General features: G+C 46.9%; 1 protein-coding gene across 7 annotated transcripts in view; it reads left to right on the top strand.

Moving 5' to 3' along the window:
* The window catches only part of CYLD (CYLD lysine 63 deubiquitinase), a 328,802-nt gene that overhangs the window by 231,330 nt on the left and 74,471 nt on the right, over window positions 1-23,001 (top strand). For all 7 annotated transcript variants that reach the window (XM_063945313.1, XM_063945314.1, XM_063945318.1 and 4 more), the window contains one exon: window positions 20,217-20,308. In XM_063945313.1, coding sequence (XP_063801383.1) covers window positions 20,217-20,308 — 92 coding nt within the window. The remainder of the gene's footprint in view (window positions 1-20,216; window positions 20,309-23,001) is intronic.

Here is a 23,001-nt window from a genome sequence, read left to right as displayed (position 1 = left end):
CTGGAGGAGGGTCATGGAGGGAGGAGCCAGTGCACACCAGGTAGTCCTAAAGCTTTCTTTAGTTGTGCCCAGTCTCCTGCGGAGCTGCTATTCCCCATGGTCCTTACGGAGTTCCCAGCATCCACTACGGACTACGAGAAATAGATTTACCGGTGAGTAAAATCTTATTTTCAGCTCTCTTGTTACACAAGGAACTGCGCTGTAAACGTACAAGGGTAGATCCATCTGAGACGAATACTTCATCTAAAATGTCATGTTCTCCATAGTGTAATCTAGTTCATGCATCAGGCAAGCCTTGGGATGTAGCATTGCTGGCCGTAGTGTAACTTCCCGTGCTTCACATTGCTTCTACTTTTGAATTGTTATAAATTAACTGAAATCCAAAAAGGAGTACAACAAATAATGAAATAACACCTAGATGGCAGCATGTAGCCACACTCAGGCTGCAGGGGTAGTTAATATTGTTTTATTTATTGGTAACAGTATGAAACCATTATATGAGAAAATTGTCAGAGAGCGCCAAAATGTATTTCTACAATCTCTGTATTAAGCTGGATACACACTGGGGTGATGTCGCTCCAAAACAGCGCTTTGGAGCGACATATTGCTTACATCGCTCAGTGTGTACCCTGGACTGCGCGCTCCTGTGGTCGCATGCTACAGACGAATGGTTTGATGTGCTAAACATCAAACCAAGTATTGACTGTTGGCTTGATGCTTGTTTAAGTGAGGAAGTAGTCCTGGAGAGACTAAATAACATAAAGATTAATAAATCACCAGGCCCAGATGGTTTTCATCCGATGGCTTTTATGGAGCTTAGGTCGCAGCTATCAAAACCCCTGTACTTGATTTTCCTTAGTTCAATTACATCAGGCATGGTTCCAAAGGATTGGCGCATAGCTGAGGTAATGCCTTTATTTAAAAAGGGAACTAAAAATATTCCTGGTAACTATAGACCAGTTAGTTTAACCTCTATAGTGGGTAAGAAGCTTGGGTCCGGGATTGTTGGTGTTGCTGAGTGCAGCTGGTGGCTTGTCGGTGCTCATCCCGCGGTTAACTTCTGCTAACTCCTGCCCTCCAGAGCTCCGGAGCCGCGAACACTCGGCCACCGGAGGAGCAGCGGTGTTAGTAGGAATTCCGTACAGCACAGGTTTCATGTAGTGTATCCCACATGCACTGCACTTCGGGCTTATACACACTTTAGTTACAGTTTTACTGAGTTGTGGGACTTGTCTGTCTTTGTCTACTTGTCTGTCTGTGTACATAATGAATAAGGCTAATGCAAAATCAAAAAAGCAGCTTAGCTGCAAGGTCTGTGAGAGTGTGTTACCTGATGGAACTACCACATTCACAGAATATCTTGCAAATACGTCTACAAATACGAATCCTTGCCCTGATCCTCCATGGGTAATGCTGGCAGATGTAATGACTGATTTACAATCGGAATTGGCCGCAGCACGAAAAGAGCGTGACGCGGTTAGATCTGAGGCTAGGGCAGTACCTCTTGAGATACTAGAAGGGTGGCTCAGGAGATGTCTAGGACATTGCAATTACAAAATTCCAGGTCTAGCTCAATTCCGAAAAATAGTTCTCATTTCTCTTATAATTTACCAGTTTCAGCTATGTTGCATTCTGACGATTCAATGCCAGACCTCATATCTGAACAAGAACATGAGGTGGGTGAATTGGGCCAGGAGTCGGATAGTGAGGTTACTGATAGCCCGCCCATTGATAATCTCATCAGAGCAGTACATCAGGTTCTAGATTTTACGGAAACTGATGATGAAGTGTTATTTGCTGAACGACAGAGAAGTCCGGTGTGTTTTCCTTATTCAGATTCTCTTAATAAGCAGAAGCATGGAAGAATCCGGATAAACTGTTTTCTATACCTCGGCGGTATCTGTCTAGCCACCCGTTCCCGGAGTCTATGACGTCTAAATGAGAAAATCCACCGACTGTGGATTCCTCGGTGTCAAAACTTTCTAAGAAGTTAACCATTCCAGTACCAGCTGCAACAACGCTTAAAGACCCGTAAGCTAGAAGCTATTCTAAAGTCAATGTATACAGCAGTAGGGGTGATGCTTAGACCTGCTTTGGTGGGAGTTTGGGTTAATAAGGCTGTAATTGCATGGGCAACACAGCTCAAGTTAGCCCAACAAGAAGACCACCTTATACTTCTCGCTGATCAAATCTGTGAATCTGCTCAGTATCTATGTATGGCTTCTATGGACGATGGCCAGGTTAGTTCTCGCCTTTCAGCTTCACTAGTTCCGGCACGACGTGCACTTTGGCTGCGTTCTTGGCAGGCGGAGGCAAAGTCCAAACGAGGAATAGAAGCATTGCCTTACGCTGGCGAGATGTTGTTTGGTCCTGAATTGGACAAATGGATTTCTCAGGCCATTGGGGGAAAGTCTGTTTTCCTACCATTGCCTACACAGGTTCCTAAACGTAAATACTCTGGACCAGCATTCCAATCCTTCCAAGGCCGTGCTAGAGCAACAATCATGCACGGTAGACGTGGTAGAAGACGTGGTTTTCAACAAACCACTAACCCTTGTTAGGATGTTAAGACCACCGACAAGCCAGTGGCATGACGGGCTTCCAGCCCATCTCGGATCTTCAGCTGTGGGAGCACGCCTTCAGACGTTTCACTTGGCGTGGTTTCAGACATCCACAAGAAGGGTGGATCCGCAATTTAGTGTTCAACGGTTACAAAATAGAGTTCGATTGTCTTCCACCAATGCGATTTTTCAAGACAGGTCTGCCTGTGTCAGAAGACAAAAAGGCGGTTCTGCAGACCGAGATTCAGTCTCTCATACTCCGGGTCCAGTTCAACAACAAGGTCAGGGTTATTATTCCAGTCTTTTTGTAGTACCAAAGCCGGATGTCTCTATCAGACCAATATTGAACCTAAAGGAGCTCAATCAGTACGTCACTTATTACAGATTCAAGGTGGAATCCCTGCGGTCAGTGATTGCAGGTTTAGAGCCACAGGAATTCATGATTTCGCTGGATCGCAAGGATGCGTACTTACACATTCCAATTTGGGCACTGCATCAGGTGTTCTTAAGGTTTGCAGTACAACAAAACCATTATCAATTTCAGGTGCTACCGTTTGGCCTCTCGTCAGTGCCTCAGGTATTCACAAAAGTAATGCCTGTGATGATAGCTCATCTCAGATCCCTGAGGTTGATAATAGTTCCGTACTTAGACGATCTGCTCATCAAAGCTCCATCTCAATATACACTCCTTCAACATGCCTTACTAACGTACAATTTACTAGTTCAGCACGGTTGGATTGTCAACTTCAAGAAATCAAGCCTGATTCCATCTCAAAGAATTCAATTCCTAGGAATGATTCTCGATACGGTGGATCAACGAAGTTACCTGCCAGAACATAAAGCACAAAATATTCGTCATCTGGTACAGTTAGTGCTCAAACCACGGACAGTCTTGGTGCAGTTGTACATTCAACTGTTAGGAAAGATGGTGGCGTCTTTCGAAGCACTCCAGTTTGGAAGATTTCACTCTCGTCCTTTTCAACTGGATGTTCTCGCACAGTGGTCAGGCTCGCATCTACAAATTCATCAAATGGTGCGGTTGTCTCCAAGGTCCAGAGTAACACTACTCTGGAGGCTCCAAGTTCACAATCTCACCGCAGGAAAAAGGTTCGGAGTCTGGAATTGGATAATTCTGACGACGTACGCAAGTCTCAGAGGTTGGGGAGCAGTGGTCCAAAATTGTCAGCTTCAGGGTCTCTGGTCAGACCAAGAAAGATTATTGTCAATAAATGTCCTGTAACTCAGGGCAATTTACAACACGCTGCGACAGGCTCCAGTCTCAGACTGTCCAGGTCCAGTCAGACAACTAAATGGCAGTCGCATACATCAACAAACAAGGAGGAACCCGAAGTCGCACAGTCATGCGGGAAGTTGCTCGAATCCTGAATTGGGCCAAGCATCACCAAGTGATATTGTCGGCAGTGTTTATTCCAGGAGTGGACAACTGGGAGGCGGATTATCTCAGCCGTCAGGATTTTCATCCAGGAGAATGGGCATTGAATCCAGAAGTGTTCCAGATGTTGGTCCAAGGGTGGGGTTACCCACAGGTGGATCTAATGGCATCTCGCCAAATCATCAGACACCCCAGTATGTGTCCAGAACAAGAGATCCAAAGGCAGTGGCAGTGGATGCTCTTACAATCGCGTGGCCATACAACCTCGTGTATCGGTTTCCATAATTTCCGCTGCTTCCTCGGTTGCTAAAGCGGATCAAAAGAGAGTCCACGACAGTCATACTAGTGGCGCCTCATTGGCCTCGGAGAGCGTGGTTCTCGGATCTCCGCGGTCTACTCGCAGACTATCCGTGGCGGAGCGGCACGGATCGTCTGCGAGTAGACCGCGGAGATCTGCTGCAACAGGGTCCGTTTCTTTACGCCGATTTAGCGCGGCTGCGTTTGACGGGGTTTCTGTTGAATCCGCCCTCTTAAAACGAGAAGGCATTCCAGAATTGGTTATACCACCCATGTTACGTGCTAGGAAACCAGTTACAGCAGCTCATTACCACAGAATTTGGCGTGCTTATATAGGGTGGTGTGAAGCTTGGAAGTTTCCGACATCTTCTTTCAAGTTATCTCGTCTGTTGCTATTTTTACAGACTGGGTCAGATTGAGGATTACGGTTATCTACACTAAAGGTGCAGGTTTCTGCCTTGTCAATTTACTTTCAAAGGCGTTTGGCCCTTTTGCCAACAGTTCACACTTTCCTGCAAGGTGTCCTCAGAGTTCAACCTCCATTTATACCACCAACGGCGCCATGGGACTTGAATCTTGTTTTAGATTTTTTACAGTCTTCTATTTTTGAACCCTTACAACAAGTGGATGTTAAGTTTCTCACTTGGAAAACAGTTTCATGATGATAGAGTGGAACATCGGACGAATCCCGCTTTCCTGCCAAAGGTGGTATCATCTTTTCACATCAATCAACCATGCATAGTTCCTGTGTTATCAGAAGGTTCAGGAACTCCAGCTACTTTGGATGTGGTACGCGCGCTCCGCGTTTAAGTAACCCGAACATCAACTGTACGTAAAACGGATACATTGTTTGTTCTTTATGATGCAGTCAAAATGGGTTGGCAAGCTTCCAAGCAGACCTTATCCAGATGGATTAAACTGACCATACGTCAGGCTTACCTTCATGCTAGGCTACAACTGCCTACATCGGTTTCAGCTCATTTCACACGTTCTGTAGGAACTTCATGGGCAGCAGGTCGTGGAGCTTTTACGATGCAACTTTGCCGTGTGGCTACATGGTCACCAGTGCACACGTTTGTGCGCTTTTACAAGTTTGATACGTTTGCTGCATCAGCATCTAGCTTTGGCCGTCTAGTGTTACAGGTGCCAAACAGCTCTCCCACCCAAGAGGGAAACTTTGGTAAATCCCAAGAGTATTCCAGTGACCCCTAGTGGATGAAAAAGAAAATAGGATTTTAGTGCTTACCAGATAAATCCTTTTATTTGAATCCACATATGGGAACTGTATGCCTGCCCAAAGCAGTTTTTACTTGTCTTGTGGTTAGTTCAGGGGATCTTATGGTAACACATTCTCACCGATTTGTTCAAATGTTAAGGTGATATCTATCATCGTATCAATCAACTGTTTAGTTGTCCGTTACGTTATGTGTCAACTTATTGTTGTCCGTTATGTTATAATTATGTTATGGTACCTTTGGGAGTATGGAGGGGGTGGAGAGTTACTAATTTAAATATTTAAATGTGCCTATCCCTGCTAATGCCCCGTCCATATCCCAAGAAAATCCTGTTTTTGAGGGATAGCATAGAGGATTATTAGCAAAAGTCTGCATGGGTTTGTGAGGGGCAGATCATGTCAAACTAACTTAATTAGCTTCTACAAGGAAGTGAGCAAGAATCTTGATTTTGCAAAAGCCTTCAATACAGTGCCTCACAGGAGACTGATCATCAAGTTAAGGGAACTTGGCCTAGGATATACTATTTGTACATGGGTAGGTAATTGGCTGGATAACAGAGTACAATGGGTAGTGGTCAATGGGATGTTCTCTAGCTGGGAACCAGTAGTCAGCGGTATACCACAAGGGTCCGTACTTGGCCTGCTACTGTCCAATATATTTATCAGTGATCTAGGAATAGGCCTGCAGTGTCAATCTTTGCAGATGATACTAAACTGTTTAAGGTAATTAAGCAAGAAAGCGTTGTGGAGTCTCTACAGAATGACTTATTTAAACTTGAAACCTGGGAGTCTAAATGGAGAATGAGGTTCAATATAGAAAGATGCAAAGTTATGCATTTTGGGACAAAAAACACACATGCATCCTATTCTCTAACTGGGGAAAATATAGGGGTAACTGTGGTGGAAAAAGATTTGGGGGTGCTCATAGATAATAGGCTTAATAATAGTACACAATGTCAAAATGCAGCAAAGAAGGCAAGTAAAGTGCTTGCGTGCATAAAACGGGGGATTGAGACAAGGGACGAGGATGTAATCCTGCCGCTGTACAAATCATTGGTACGTCCACATCTTGAATATTATGTTCAAGTTTGGGCACAATATTATAAAAAAGATATTGGGGAACTAGAAACAGTTCAAAGGCGAGCTACTAAATTGATTAAAGGGTTAGAGACACTGGAGTACGAGGAAAGGCTTACTAGGTTAAATATGTATATACTAGAAAAGAGGCGTCTAAGAGGAGACATTATTAATATCTTCAAATATGTAAAGGGTCATTACAAGGAGTTAGCAGGGGAGTTGTTTATTAAAAGAACTCTCAGTATAGGACACGTGGACACTCACTGAGGCTAGAGGAGAGAAAATTCCATACACAACATAGGAAAGGGTTCTTCACCGTAAGGGCAATAAGGATTTGGAACTCCCTGCTAGAGAAGGTAATAATGGCGGACTCTGTAAATGCATTTAAAAACGGATTGGACAAATTTTTAACTGGAAAAAGTATCCAGTGTTATAGCATTTAACATAGTGACATTAATATCTGGGAGTGGTAAGAATCATAGTTGTCAATTGGTACTAAACCGTTACTTTAGCTGGTGCATTATAATATGAACAGTTTAACACAGAATACAGGTTGAACCCGATGGGTATTTTGCCTCTTTTCAACCTCACTAACTATGTAACTATGTATCCGTTGCTAGTGTCCTGTGTTATATTAATGAAGGATGGAACATGTTCGTTCCGTCCTTCATTAAAATCGCCCCAGTGTGTAGGGGCAATTTGGGTTGACAGGGATTCATACCTATGTCGGAACGAATCCCCATCGAGCCAGTGTGTACCTAGATTTAGGGGTTTCAAGGTTGATTTAGGCTCTCCATCTCTTCAGATATAATCTATGCAATCTATCAACCATTTGCTCCCAAACACTGGAAAATGGGCAGAAACTGTCCGTGACTTAACAAATTTGTATGAACGATAGTTTTTGTATGTTTTCCAGTGTTTGGGAGCAAATGGTCAATTGTCATTTGCTCTCATCCATTACCAGGTTTTCATTCCAACCAGCCAGATCTTGCAGATTATCGACCAGATAATTGTATAGTGTATGCCCAGTTTATGGATGACATATAAACACAAGTTACTTAATTCAGTTATTTATTTCTATATTGATCAATAAGAAGCTTTTGGCCTAGGGGTGCTGTGAAAAAAATTCTGATACTCTAGGGTGCTTTGATTCAAAAAAGTTAGGGAACCACTGAGTTAGATTAATAAAAGCAAACCATGGCCACTGAGTTTCCCCAGGTCCCAGAACATGAGAAGAGAGGAAAGCCAAATATGGCCATTCTGTGGCTCTAGTGTGTTACTAGTGCAGACTGTGTAACTATTAAGGGCCCCATACACTACCGCAACATGTCCGTCTGACATGTCACGGGCGATCACCCCCGGCAGCCTCCCGGGGAGCAGGATCGCCCAAGATTCATCGTTGAAGGAGAGAAGGGAAAGGGGGGACATGATAGAAACTTTCAAATATAACAAAGGTTTTAACAAAGTTCAGGAGGGAAACATTCTTCAAAGGAAGAGAAGTATTAGAACTCAAGGACATGCACTGAAACTGGAGGGAGGCAGGTTCAGTGGAAATTTAAGGAAAAATTACTTCACAGAAAGGGTAGTGGATAAGTGGAATAGGCTCCCATCAGGGGTGGTAGAGGCTAAGACTGTAGAGCAATTTAAACATGCTTGGGATAGGCATATGAATATCCTTACAAAGAAGGTTCAAAAAGGGTTGAGATTACCTAAAGGATAAAAAAAAAAGGGGCAGACTAGATGGGTTCTTATCTGCTGTCAAATTCTATGTTTCTATGCTGTCCCTTTTACATACGATGTATCCTGGGCGATCCCAGCCATGCCTGCGGGGTCGGACCAGATTAAATGTGCAACACATTCAATCTGGAGGATCCGATCCAATGGTCACGGAAACGCGCATCGGATCGGAAACGCCTCCAAAATGCCCGATTTCATCCGATATCTTGGGCCGAATGCCCGAAATCGGATGAAATTGGGCATTATCGTCCTAGTCTATGGGCCCCTTTACTCTTCTGATGACGGTACAGCAGTTATGGGCTCTGGTACATTAGGCAGCTCTCTTTGTCATTGTACCAAACACTGTAAAATGTAAAGGTATGCCCTCTATATATATTTACACATACTCTGTATACCATCATAAAGAAATTTTTCTAGCATCCATAAGGGATATTGGGGAAGCTAGTACGATTGGTATAGACGGGGTCCAAAGGAACCAGTGCACTTTAAATTTCTTCAACTGGGTGTGCTGGCTCCTCCCCTCTATGCCCCCTCCCACAGGCAGTTCAGAAAAAAGTGCCCTCAGGAGAGGATGCACATCTTTGAGCTTCAGAGAGTTTTCTTCAATTTCTTTTTCATGTTTGTTATTTTTGTTTTGCTGTTTGGGCAACAGCATACCTGCACCGTGGGAGTTGGGGGGGGGGGGGGTCACCGGCCTTACGAGGTGCAGAGCCGCTTCCCCGCTGCAGGACCACCGTCCAGAGGGGATGTTCTTAAGCGGGACACTGCGCCTTGGCTGTCACAGCCGCAGCACGGCACACACCCAAACACTTCCTGAAGGTGACATCTGTGGTGAGTACAAACCGGGGGACCCGCTAGGGGTTAGGGTGAACGCGGGCTTGGCGTACGGGACCCTCCCGGGGGGCTCCCGGTAAGATCTCCCGTGTAGACTGGCACAAAACCGCTTAGACTAGCACTTGTTGGGATGTCTTTAAGCTGAAAGGAGACTTTGCCAGTATAATATATCACTATAGCTCCGGCGCCATTGGAGGGGGCGGAGCATCCTCAGAGCGGGACCAGAGGCACCTTCCTCTGCTTACTGCAGTCATCCACAGCACACACAGCACTTCCTGACTCCTCAGCCACGCTGGATATCTGGTACAGGGTGTAGCAAAGGGGGAGTGCCGCTATTGTACACTATCTGGGTCCTCTACAGGACAGAATTTGTTAGTGTTTACTGTGATATAGTTAGCTGACAGCCTCACTGGGGCTGTACAGCTAAGGGTGTGCTGGTCTCTCTCTCTCTCTCTCTCTCTCTCTCTCTCTCTCTCTCTCTCTCTCTGTCTCCTCTCACATACAGTAGGGCAGGCTTGCAATATAACTGGGTGTATGTGTATGTTATTGTACTTACTGTGAAACATGGGTAAACACAAGCTGTGCAGTGCATGCCACACCAGATTCTCTCCATTATCATCTGATTCTGTTTCATGTGAACAATGCAGCCAATCTTCACAAATCAGTGAAGGGGCTGGGGGAGAGGGTCCAGAGCCCCACTGGCTAGGGTCTCTTAAACCTATGATGTCAGATATGTCATCCCAGCTCACTGCTAATGTACAGAAAACTCAGCTACTACAACAAGCTGTTGTACATTTAGCTGCTAGGGCAGAGGCGGCACAGCCCCCCTCCTCTCATGCAGGACCACAAAAGCGTGGTTTACCTTGCACTACTCTCTGATACAGATGAGGATGTACAGGAGGATAGGGAGGACTTACACCCCGTTAGTGGGGATCCCGATTCTGCTCAGGGTATTGAACCCCTAATTCTGGCTATTCGGGACGTGTTAAAGCTCCCTCTAGAGGACGCTGCGTCACAGCATCTGTTTTTCTTTGTACAAAGCAAGCCTAATGTCACTTTCCCTGATTCTGCAGAGTTAGATTACCTATTCAAACTGGCCTGGAAAAATCCAGACAAAAAATTCTAAGTGTCCAAAAAATGTTTGCGCACTTCCCCATTTGCTCCTGAAGGTAGGAAATATTGCGAGGAACCCCCAGGGGATTGTTGTATCAGTCTCTCGACTGTCCAAAAAGGCGGTGCTGCCTGCCCCGGGCTCCTTTACTGTAAAGGATCCTGGGGATAGTAAAATAGAGGCTACACTCAAATCTATTTACATGGCAGCAGGTGTATCGCAAAGGCCGGTCATTGCGGGTTACTGGATGACCCATGCCATTCATTCCTGGGCCACTCAAATTCAGGGGGTCCTCTCGGGGGATATGCCCTTTGTCACTATGGTGACCCTCCTAAAACACATTCAGGACACTACACGTGAGCTCTGTGATTCGCTCAAGGAGATGTGGAACATTAATGCTAGGACTTTTGCCTTGACAGTGTCGGCGCGCAGGGCCTTGTGGTTGCGTCAGTGGATTGCGGACGCAGAATCCAAATATAGTGTGGAATCCCTCCCCTGTTCTAGGGCATGGTTCTTTGGGGTTGAATTGGATTCCTGGATTTCCAAAGTTACGGCTGGGAAATACACGTTTCTCTGACGTCCTAGACCATGGGGAACAGCGGCTCCGCAGGAGTCTGGGCACATCTAAAGAAAGCTTTAGGATCACCTGGTGTGCACTGGCTCCTCCCCCTATGACCCTCCTCCAAGCCTCAGTTAGATCTCTGTGCCCGAACGAGAAGGGTGCACACTAGGGGCTCTCCTGAGCTCTTTGTGAAAGTTTTAGTTTAGGTTTATTATTTTCAGTGAGACCTGCTGGCAACAGGCTCACTGCATCGAGGGACTAAGGGGAGAAGAAGCGAACTCACCTGCGTGCAGAGTGGATTGGGCTTCTTGGCTACTGGACATTAGCTCCAGAGGGACGATCACAGGTTCAGCCTGGATGGGTCCCGGAGCCGCGCCGCCGGCCCCCTTACAGAGCCAGAAGAGCGAAGAGGTCCGGAAAATCGGCGGCAGAAGACGATCCTGTCTTCAGATAAGGTAGCGCACAGCACCGCAGCTGTGCGCCATTGCTCTCAGCACACTTCACACTCCGGTCACTGAGGGTGCAGGGCGCTGGGGGGGCAGCGCCCTGAGACGCAATAAATCGATAAAAACCTTATATGGCTAAAATAAATGCATCACATATAACTCCTGGGCTATATGGATGCATTTAACCCCTGCCAAAACATACAGAAAAACGGATGATAGGCTCCGCCCCTTTCTCGGCGTCCTTATCTCCTCTGCACACTGGCGCCATTTTCCCTCACAGCTCAGTTGGAGGGAAGCTCCCTGGCTCTCCCCTGAAGTCACTACACTACAGAAAGGGGTTAAAAAAGAGAGGGGGGCACAAATTAGGCGCAGTATAAACAATACAGCAGCTATAAAGGGAAAAACACTTATATAAGGTTATCCCTGTATATATATATAGCGCTCTGGTGTGTGCTGGCAAACTCTCCCTCTGTCTCCCCAAAGGGCTAGTGGGGTCCTGTCCTCTATCAGAGCATTCCCTGTGTGTGTGCTGTGTGTCGGTACGTTTGTGTCGACATGTATGAGGAGAAAAATGATGTGGAGACGGAGTAGAGTGTCTGTAATAGTGTTGTCACCCCCTAGGGGGTCGACACCTGAGTGGATGTACTGTTGAAATTGCGTGACAGTGTCAGCTTTGTATTAAAGACAGTGGTTGACATGAGACAGCCGGCTCCTCAGCTTGTGCATGTCCAGACGTCTCATGCAGGGGCTCTAAAGCGCCCGTTACCTCAGATACAGACGCCGACACGGATACTGACTCCTGTGTCGACGGTGAAGAGACAACCGTGATTTCCAATAGGGCCACACATTGCATGATTGAGGCAATGGAAAATGTTTACACTTTTCTGATAATATGAATACCACCAAAAAAGGGGTATTATGTTTGGTGAGGAAAAACTTCCTGTAGTTTTCCTGAATCTGAGAAATAAAATGAGGTGTGTGATGATGCGTGGGTTTCCCCCCGATAACAATTGATAATTTCTAAAAAGTTATTGGCAGTATACCTTTTCCCGCCAGAGGTTAGGGTGCGTTGGGAAACACCCCCTAGGGGGGATAAGGCGCTCACACGCTTGTAAGAACAAGGGCTCTATCCTCTCCTGAGATGGCCGCCCTTAAGGATCCTGCTGATAGAAAGCAGGAGGGTATCCTAAAATGTATTTACACACATACTGGTGTTATACTGCGACCAGCAATCGCCTCAGCCTGGATGTGCAGTGCTGGGTTGGCGTGGTCGGATTCCCTGACTGGAAATATTGATATCCTAGATAAGGACAGTATATTATTGCCTATAGAGCAATTAAAAGATGCATTTCTATATATGCATGATGCACAGCGGAATATTTGCCGACTGGCATCAAGTATAAGTGCGTTGTCCAATTCTACCAGTAAAGTGGTCAGGTGATGCGGATTCCAAACGGCATTTGGAAGTATTGCCTTAAAAAAAGGGGATGTACCCCTGGTCGCCTCGCAAAATAAGACGCCGTATTATCAGGCGCAGTCCTGGTTGGCAAGCGGACAAAAGGGTTCCTCTTTTCTGCACGTGACAGAGGGAGAGGAAAATGGCTGCAGAGATCAGCCAGTTCCCAGGAACAGAAACCCTTTTCTGCCTCTGCCAAGCCCTCAGTATGACGCTAGGGCTTTACAAGTTCAGGCACGGTGGGGGCCCGTTCTCAATGAATTTCAGTGCGCAGTGGGCTCACTCGCAAGTAGACCCCTGGATCCTTCAGGTAATATTTTCAGGGGTACAAATTGGAATTCGAGACGTATTCCCCTCGCCGTTTCCAAAAGTCTGTTTTACCGACGTCTCCCGCTGACAGGGAGGCAGTTTTGGAAGCCATTCACAAGCTGTATTCCCAGCAGGTGATAATTAAGGTACCCCTCCTGCAACAGGGAACGGGGTATTATTCCACACTATTGTGGTACCGAAGCCAGACGGCTCGGTGAGACCGATTTTAAAATCTAAAATCTTTGAACACTTACATACAGAGGTTCAAATTCAAAATTGAGTCACTCAGAGCAGTGATTGCAAACCTGGAAGAAGGGGACTACATGATGTCTCGGGACATCAAGGATGCTTACCTTCATGTCAAAATTTACCCTTCTCACCAAGGGTATCTCAGGTTATGGTACAGAACTGTCACTATCAGTTCAGACGCTGCCGTAGGGATGGTCCACGGCACCGCGGGTCTTTACTGAAGTAATGACCGAAATGATGATATTCCTTCGAAGGAAGGGAATTTTAGTTATCCTTTACTTGGACGATTCCCTGATAAGGGTAAGATCCAGGGAACAGTTGGAGATCGGTGTAGCACTATCTCAGGTAGTGTTGCGGCAGCACGATTGGATTCTCAATATTCCAAATTCGCAGCTGGTTCCGACGACTTGTCTTCTGTTCCTAGGGATGATCCTGGACACAGTCCAGAAAGAAGGTGTTTCTCCCGGAGGAGAAAGCCAGGGAGTTATCCGAGCTAGTTAGGAACCTCCTAAAACCGAACCAAGTCTCAGTGCATCAATGCACAAGGGTTCTGGGTAAAAATGGTGGCTTCCTACGAAGCAATCCCATTCGGCAACTGGACAAATGGTCCGGGTCGCATCTTCAGATGCATCAGCGGATAACCCTGTCACCAGGGACAAGGGTATCCCTCCTGTGGTGGTTGCAGAGTGCTCATCTTCTAGAGGGCCGCAGATTCGGCATTCAGGACTGGGTCCTGGTGACCACGGATGCCAGCCTGCGAGGCTGGGGAGCAGTCACACAGGGAAGGAATATCCAGGGCTTATGGTCAAGCCTGGAGACATCACTTCACATAAATATCCTGAAGCTAAGGGCCATTTACAATGCTCTAAGCTTAGCAAGACCTCTGCTTCAAGGTCAGCCGGTGTTGATCCAGTCGGACAACATTACGGCAGTCACCCACGTAAACAGACAGGGTGCCACAAGAAGCAGGAGGGCAATGGCAGAAGCTGCAAGGATTCTTCGCTGGGCGAAAAACCATGTGATAGCACTGTCAGCAGTTTTCATTCCGGGAGTGGACAACTGGGAAGCAGATTTCCTCAGCACGACCTCCACCCGGGAGAGTAGGGACTTCACCCAGAAGTCTTCCACATGATTATAAACCGTTGGGAAAAACTCGACAGGTATTGCGCCAGGTCAAGGGACCCTCAGGCAATAGCTGTAGATGCTCTGGTAACACCGTGGGTGTACCAATCAGTGTATGGGTTCCCTCCTCTGCCTCTCATACCCAAGGTACTGAGATTGATAAGATGGAGAGGAGTAAGCACTATATTAGTGGCTCCGGATTGGCCAAGAAGGACTTGGTAACCGGAACTTCAAGAGATGCTCGCGGAGGATCCGTGGCCTCTACCTCTAAGAAGGGACCTGCTTCAGCGGGGACCTTGTCTGTTCCAAGACTTGCCGCGGCTGCGTTGACGGCATGGCGGTTGAACGCCGGATCCTGAAGGAAAAAGGCATTCCGGATGAAGTCACCCCTATCCTGATCAAGGCCGGGAAGGATGTAACCGCAAAACATTATCACCGCATTTGGCGAAAATATGTTACGTGGTGCGAGGCCAGTAAGGCTCGACGGAGGAAATTCAACTGGGTCGATTCCTACATTTCCTGCAAACAGGAGTATCTATGGGCCTGAAATTGGGGTCCATTAAGGTTCAAATTTCGGCTCTGTCGATTTTCTTCCAAAAAAGAACTAGCTTCAGTCCCTGAAGTTCAGACGTTTGTTAAAGGGGTACTGCATATACAGCCTCCTTTTGTGCCTTCAGTGGCACTTTGGGATCTCAAGGTGGTTTTTGGGTTCCAAAAGTCACATTGGTTTGACCCACTTAAATCTGTGGAGTTAAAATATCTCACAGAAAAAGTGGTCATGCTGTTGGCTCTGGCCTGGGCCAGGCGCGTGTCAGAATTGGTGGCTTTATCCTGTAAAAGCCCTTATCTGATTTTCCATTCGGACAGGGCGGAATTGAGGACTCGTCCTCAGTTTCTCCCTAAGGTGGTTTCAGCGTTCACCTGAACCAAACCTATTGTGGTGCCTGCGGCTACTAGGGACTTTGAGGACTCCAGGTTGCTAGACGTTGTCAGGACCCGGAAAATATATGTTTCCAGGACGGCTGGAGTCAGGAAATCTGACTCGCTGTTTATCCTGTATGCACCCAACTAGCTGGGTGCTCCTGCTTCTAAGCAGACTATTGCTCGTTGGATTTGTAGTACAATTCAGCTTGCACATTCTGTGGCAGGCCTGCCACAGCCAAAAAATCTGTAAATGCCCACTCCACAAGGAAGGTGGGCTCATCTTGGGCAGCTGCCCGAGGGGTCTCGGCTTTACAACTTTGCCGAGCAGTTACTTGGTCAGGAGCAAATACGTTTGTAAAATTCTACAAATTTGATACCCTGGCTGAGGAGGACCGGGAGTTCTCTCATTGGGTGCTGCAGAGTCATCCGCACTCTCCCGCCTGTTTGGGAGCTTTGGTATAATCCCCATGGTCCTTACGGAGTTCCCAGCATCCACTAGGACGTCAGAGAAAATAAGAATTTACTTACCGATAATTCTATTTCTCGTAGTCCGTAGTGGATGCTGGGCGCCCATCCCAAGTGCGGATTGTCTGCAATACTGGTACATAATTATTGTTACCAAAAAAAAAAAAAAATTCGGGTTATTGCTGTAGTGAGCCATCTTTTCTAGAGGCTCCTCTATTATCATGCTGTTAACTGGGTTCAGATCACAAGTTGTACAGTGTGATTGGTGTGGCTGGTATGAGTCTTACCCGGGATTCAAAATCCTTCCTTATTGTGTACGCTCGTCCGGGCACAGTATCCTAACTGAGGCTTGGAGGAGGGTCATAGGGGGAGGAGCCAGTGCACACCAGGTGATCCTAAAGCTTTCTTTAGATGTGCCCAGACTCCTGCGGAGCCGCTGTTCCCCATGGTCCTTACGGAGTTCCCAGCATCCACTACGGACTACGAGAAATAGAATTATCGGTAAGTAAATTCTTATTTTCTCCCCTCTGGGGCCCAGCCGGCGAGACGCTCCTACCCGGGGCCGTCTGTCCAGTCCTTTTGGTCTCACAGATTTCGATCTAAGGCCAGTGGTGCCTCCAATGCGACTAGAGGCACCAGAAGTATGTCCAGAAAGCCTGCAAGCAGCTCTCATGAACAGACCGCCAGTTCTGCTTCCGCTAAGGCCTCAGCATGATGGTGCCCACCCACCCCGAGGGAATCTCGAGGTAGGAGCTCGACTGCGTCACTTCAGCCGCATCTGGGAGGTTTCCTGCCAGGATACCTGGGTCAGAGAACTCGTTTCTCAGGGCTACAAGCTGGAGTTCGACAGTACTCCTACCCAACGATTTTTAAAATCAAGCTTACCAGCTTTGGAGGATATGCAAGTTACGTTGCAACACGCCATCCTAAAGTTGGTTCAGTCCCACGTCATTGTTCCAGTACCAATATCGCAACGCGTTTTACTCAAACCTATTTGTGGTGCCGAAACCGGATGGTTCGGTAAGACCGATTTTGAATCTAAAATCCTTGAATCCTTACTTGAAGGTGTTCAAGTTCAAAATGGAATCCCTGCGAGCAGTGATTGCGGGCCTGGAATACAGGAATTCATGGTCTCCTTGGATATCAAGGATGCCTACCTCCATATTCCGATTTGGCAGCCTCATCAGGCATACCTGCGGTATGCACTGCGGGACAATCACTTCCAATTCCAGGTACTGCTCTTCAGCCTGTCCACATCTCCGAGGGTGTTCACAAAGGTGATTGCGGGGATGATGTTCCAACTCTGGGTCCAGGGAGTCAACATTGTTCCTTACCTGGACGACCTTCTGATCAAAGCAAGATCCAGGGAGCTTTTGTTGCTCCATATCGACCGCACTATCCAACTTCTGTCACGCCATGGGTGGATCCTCAACTTACAGAAGTCCCAACTGGAGCCAACTCAGCGGCTTCTGTTCCTGGGGATGTTGATGGATACTGTGGCCCAGAAGGTGTTCCTACCAGAGGACAAGGCAAGAACACTTCAGGAGATGGTCCGCATGGTACTCCGACCTGCTTGAGTGTCCATCCATCTTTGCATAAGATTGTTGGGGAAGATGGTTGCCTCATGCGAGGCAATCCCCAGTATGGGAGGTTTCATGACAGAACTTTTCAGCTGGATCTCCTGAGCAAATGGTCCGGTTCACATCTTCAGATCGCCGGATGATACAGATGTCGCTAGGATTTCCTTCCTGTGGTGGCTGCAGTCCTACAATCTACTGGAGGGCCGGAGTTTCGGAATTCAGGATTGGACCCTCCTCACGACAGATGCGAGTCTACGAGGATGGGGAGCTGTCACCCAAGGGGCGCAGTTTCAGGTCAGGTGGTCAGCCCACGAAAGCCTCCTTCCGATCAACATTCTGGAACTTCGGGCGATCTACAATGCCATGCTTCAGGCCTCTCCTCTGCTCAAGGATCACGCGATCCAGGTACAGTCGGACAACGCCACAGCAGTGGCGTATATCAATCGACAAGGAGGGACAAAAAGCAGAGCCTGCATGCGAGAAGTGTCAAAGATACTCCTCTGGGTGGAAAGAAATGCAAGAGCAATGTTAGCGATGTTCATTCCAGGTGTGGACAACTGGGAAGCAGACTTCCTGTGTCATCACGATCTCCACCCGGGGGAGTGGGTACTCCACCAGCATGTGTTCCAGCAGGTCATCAATCAGTGGGGCTGCCTGCAAATTGACATGATGGCTTCTCGTCTCAGCAAGAAACTTCCCTGCTATTGCTCACGAACCAGGGACCCTCAGGCGAGGGCAGTGGATGCACTGACGTTGCCTTGGCCTTACCAGCTGGTCTACCTGTTTCCTCCGATTCCATTACTTCCCAGGGTGCTCAAGCGCATCAGAAATCTGGGAGTCCAGGCAATTATAATTGGCCTCGGAGGGCGTGGTAGGCTGATCTCCTGGCCATGTCTGTTGAAGACCCTTGGCCTCTACCACTAAGAAGCAATCTTCTTCAGCAAGGACTGTTCGTCTACCCAGACTTACAGCGACTTCGTTTGACGGCATGGAGGTTGAGCAGAACATCCTAGCTCACAAGGGCCTTTCCAAAAAGATTATTGCTACCATAGTTCAGGCCAGGAAGCCTGTGATGTCAAAACACTATCATCATATCTGTGCAAGGAACGCACGTATCCGCCTGCTGAGTTTCACATGGGACGTTTCTTCTGTTTCCTGCAGGCTGGTGTGGATAAGGGCTTACGTCTGTGTTCCATAAAAGGTCCAGATTTCAGCCCCCTCCATTTTCTTCCAGAAGAAATTGGCAGTGTTGCCAGAAGTTCAGACCTTCTTGCAAGGGGTACTCGACATCCAACCTCCTTTAGTGCCGCCTACGGCACCCTGGGATCTGAATGTAGTATTGGAATTTCTACAGTCCTCCTGGTTTGAACCTCTGATGACAGTAGAAGACAAATACCTCACGCGAAAGACGGTGATGTTACTGGCCCTGGCTTCTGCTCAACGTGTTTCAGAATTAGGGGCCTTGTCATGTAAAAGTCTATACTTGGTCTTTTACGGGGACAGAGCGGAGCTCCGGACTAGGCAGCAGTTCCTGCCGAAGGTTGTCTCTGCATTTCACTTGAGTCAGCCTATTGTGATTCCGTCCAGTTCTGACGCTTCTGGTCCTCCTGAGGCATTGGATCCTGTGCGAGCCTGGAAGATTTATGTTAGGAGAGCGGCTCGGATCAGAAAGACAAATTCTTTGTTCATGCTCTATGATGCACAGAAAAAAGGGTTGTCCTGCTTCAAAGCAGTCCATTGCTGTTTGGATTAGGCTTGCTATTCAACAGGCCTATGTGTTTGCAGCCTTACCTGTTCCTAAGTCTCTGAAGGCCCACTCTACGAGATCAGTGGATTCGTTCTGGGCGGCTGCCCATGGAGTCTCGGCCTTACAACTATGCCGAGCTGCTACCTGGTCGGGGAAGAACACTTTTTTGTGAGGTTCTACAAGTTTGATACTCTGGCCAAAGAGGATACCCAGTTGGGGCAGGTGGTGCTGCAGCAGTCTCCGCACGTTCCCGCCCGTTCTGGTAGCTTTGGGACGTCCCATCGTACTAGATTCCCCAAAATCCTTTATGGATGCTAGAGAAAATAGAATTTTAATTACCTACCGGTAAATCCTTTTCTCGTAGTCCATAAGGGATATTGGGCGCCTGCCTCTGTGCGGTGACTTTTCTGTAGGTTCTTGTTATGTGGTTACCTGTTCAGCTGTTGTTACCAGCTGTTGCTGGTTGTTATATGTTAGTGGTGTGCTGGTATGTAAATCTCACCACTCTTTGTTGTCTTATTCCTTCTCTCATATATATCCTTTCTCCTTCGGGCACGTTTTTACCTATAACTGCCTGTGAAAGGGGGCATAGAGGGGAGGAGCCAGCACACCCAGTTGAAGAAATTTTAAGTGCACTGGCTCCTTTGGACCCCGTATATACCAATCGTACTAGATTCCCCAATATCCCTTCTGGACTATGAGAAAAGGATTTACCGGTAGGTAATTTAAAATCCTATTATTAACCCACCTGCAAGTTATTATGGGTATCTTTTTGGGGTGTTTCCCAGATTCATATAACAGTAACTGTAAAGGATGTGTGTACTCCCAGAACATAATATAACACATCCCTGTGGTACGCTTTGAAGTTTATGTAATAAACTAATGCAATGTGAACAGATCCAATCGTATTTTAGCCATCATCTTTTCCGAACATCAGATTGGTTGTTATTTTTGTACATGGCACCACATTGTTAATTACGTTTATTTCTTTGTAGACTGCCTGAAATTAAAAATTGAGGGCTGCATTTTGGAGGTCATACAGGTCTATAGTCCTGCGTCAACTGATCTGCAGTATTCATTCTTTGCCATCCTTTGTGCTTCTGTATTTTTAGATATGGATATGTATGTGCAACTAAAATAATGAAATTAAGGAAAATTTTAGAGAAAGTGGAAGCTGCATCAGGATTTACATCAGAAGAAAAAGGTGGGTATTTATAGTATTATACTGCAGCTCTTGTGCTTTTCATATCCTATGAGTCATATCCTGTGAGTCATATCGTATGCGTCTCTAATACCCGATTGGATAATATCCTAATCAGAATCCCTAATTTTCTTCAATCAGTAGAGGGCATATTTTTCCTTGCAATGCAGAATTGTGCTAATCATTATTAAAGGTATTGCATCATTACAAAGGTGTATTATTATTATTATTACACTAGTGTATTTTAGGTCTATGTGTGCTGAATCATTGCACGTAGGCTAAGCCCTTAACCACTTAACTCATGATTTTTCCCTTCAAAACTGTTCATATATAGTTGTATTTAAAAAAAAATGTAATATAGTTTTAAAAGTATTTTCTCTACCATCCATAAGGGACATTGGGGGAATCTAGTACGATGGGGTGGGTATGGGTCGTTGGGTCGACCCAAGTTAGATCGACATGGGCAATGGGTCGACATGTACTAGGTCGACAGGAGAAAAGGTCGACATGAGGTTTTGGACTGTTTTTGGTGTCGTTTTCTTCGTAAAGTCACGGGGAACCCCAGTTAGTACACCGTGTCCTCTCGCATGGGTCTCTTCGCTCGGCACAGGTTACCGTTCCAATCGTAGTCCACATGGATCGTTAAGTATGGAAGAAATCCAAAAAAGTAATTTAAAAAAAAAAAACCTCATGTCGACCTATTGACCATGTCGACCTAATGCATGTCGACCTAATGACTGTCGACCTAACGACCGTATCCCGATGGGGTATAGACGGGGTCCAAAGGAGCCAGTGAACTTTAAATTTCTTCAACTGGGTGTGCTGGCTCTTCCCTCTATGCCTCCTCCCACAGGCAGTTTAGAAAAAAGTGCCCACAGGAGAGGATGCACATCTGAGCTCCAGAGATTTTTCTTCAATTTCTTTTAAAACTTTTATTATTTTCAGTATGCTGAGGGGTTGTTTGTTCAGCGGGACTCTGCGCCTTAGCTGTCACAGCCGCAGCACACTGCACATCCCTAACACTGCCTGAAGGTGACATTGTGGTGAGTACAAACCGGGGACCCTGCTAGGGGGGTCCCCCGGTTCAATGTGCGGCTAACCACGGGCACAGCGTACGGGACCCTCACTGGGGGGTCCCGCTAGGGTCCCCCGTGTGTAAACTGGCACAAAACTGCTTGACTAGCACTCGTGTGATGTTTTAAGCTGTTTAGGAGACTTTGCCAGTATAAATAATATGTACAGCTCCGGCACCATTGGACGGGGCGGATCTTCCTCAGAGCAGGACTTGTAGCGTTTTGGCGCCTTCCTCTGCTTACAGCAGCCATCTACAGCACACAGTCAGCGCGTCCTGCCTCACAGACACGCTGGAAACTGGTACAGGGTGTAGCTAAGGGGGAGAGCCGCTTATGTACACTATTCTGAGCCTAATTAGGACTGTATTTAATAGTGATTTACAGAGCTGACAGTTTCACTGGGGCTGTGCAGCTCAGGGTGTGCTGGTATCCCCTCTCTGTGTCTCCTCACATACAGTAGGGCAGGCTTGCATTATCACTGTCTGTGTGTATGTGTATGCTATTTTACTTACTGTGAAATATGGGTAAGCACAAGCTGTGCAGTGTACGTCACACCAGATTTTCTCCATTATCTAATGACTCTGTTTCCTGTGAGCAACGTAGTCAATATTCACAAATTAGTGAAGAGGCTGGAGGAGGGGGTCTAGAGCCCCACTGGTTAGGGCATCTTAAGACTATGATGTCAGATATGTCATCCCAGCTCACTGCTAATGTGCAAAAGACTCAGCTACTGCAACAAGACTCAGCTACTGCCCCAGCCCCCCCACCCCCCCAAATGCAGATCCCCAGAATCGTGGTATACCTGCAGTACTATTTGATAGAGATGATTATATACAAGGTGATGGGGATGACATGGATCCTACAGTGGGGATCCCGATACTACTCAGGGTATTGAACCCCTCATTCTGGCTAGAAAGGATGTGTTAAAGCTCCCCCTAGAGGATGCTGCTTTACAGCAGTTATTTTTCTTTGTACAAATCAAGCCCAATGTCTCTTTCCCTGAGTTAGATTACTTATTCAAACAGGCCTGGAAACATCCAGACAAAAATTTCCACGTGTCCAAAAAGTTTTTGCGCACTTTCTTATTTGCTCCTGAAGGTAGAACATTTTGGGAGGAACCCCCTGGCGTCGATGTCTCGGTTTCTCGCCTGTCTAAGAAGGTGGTGCTGCCTGCGCCGGGCTCCTTTACTATGAAGGATCCTGGGGATCGGAAGATAGAGACTACACTCAAATCTAATATATACTGCAGCCGCCCGCTCACAAAGACCGGTCATTGCGGGTTGTTGGATGACCCATGCTATTCATTCTTGGGCCATTCAAATTTAGGGGGGTCTCTCGGGGGATATGCCCTTAGTTACTATGGTAACCCTGCTGAAGCACATTCAGGACACTACACGTGTCCTCTGTGATTCCTTCAAGGAGATGGGGAACATTAATGCTCGGACGTCTGCCATGGCAGTGGCGGCACGCAGGGCCTTGTGGTTGCGTCAGTGGATTGCGGACGCAGAATCCAAACGTAGTATGGAATCCCTCCCCTTTTCTGGAATGACTTTTTGGGGTTGAATTGGATACCTGGATTTCCAAAGTTACGGCTGAGAAATCCACGTTCTCCCTTCTGGGGCC

The sequence above is a fragment of the Pseudophryne corroboree genome, chromosome 11, assembly GCF_028390025.1.
Source record: "Pseudophryne corroboree isolate aPseCor3 chromosome 11, aPseCor3.hap2, whole genome shotgun sequence".
NCBI lineage: Eukaryota > Metazoa > Chordata > Amphibia > Anura > Myobatrachidae > Pseudophryne > Pseudophryne corroboree.
Note: the sequence above shows the minus strand (reverse complement) of the source record. Positions and strands in the feature narration are given on the sequence as shown.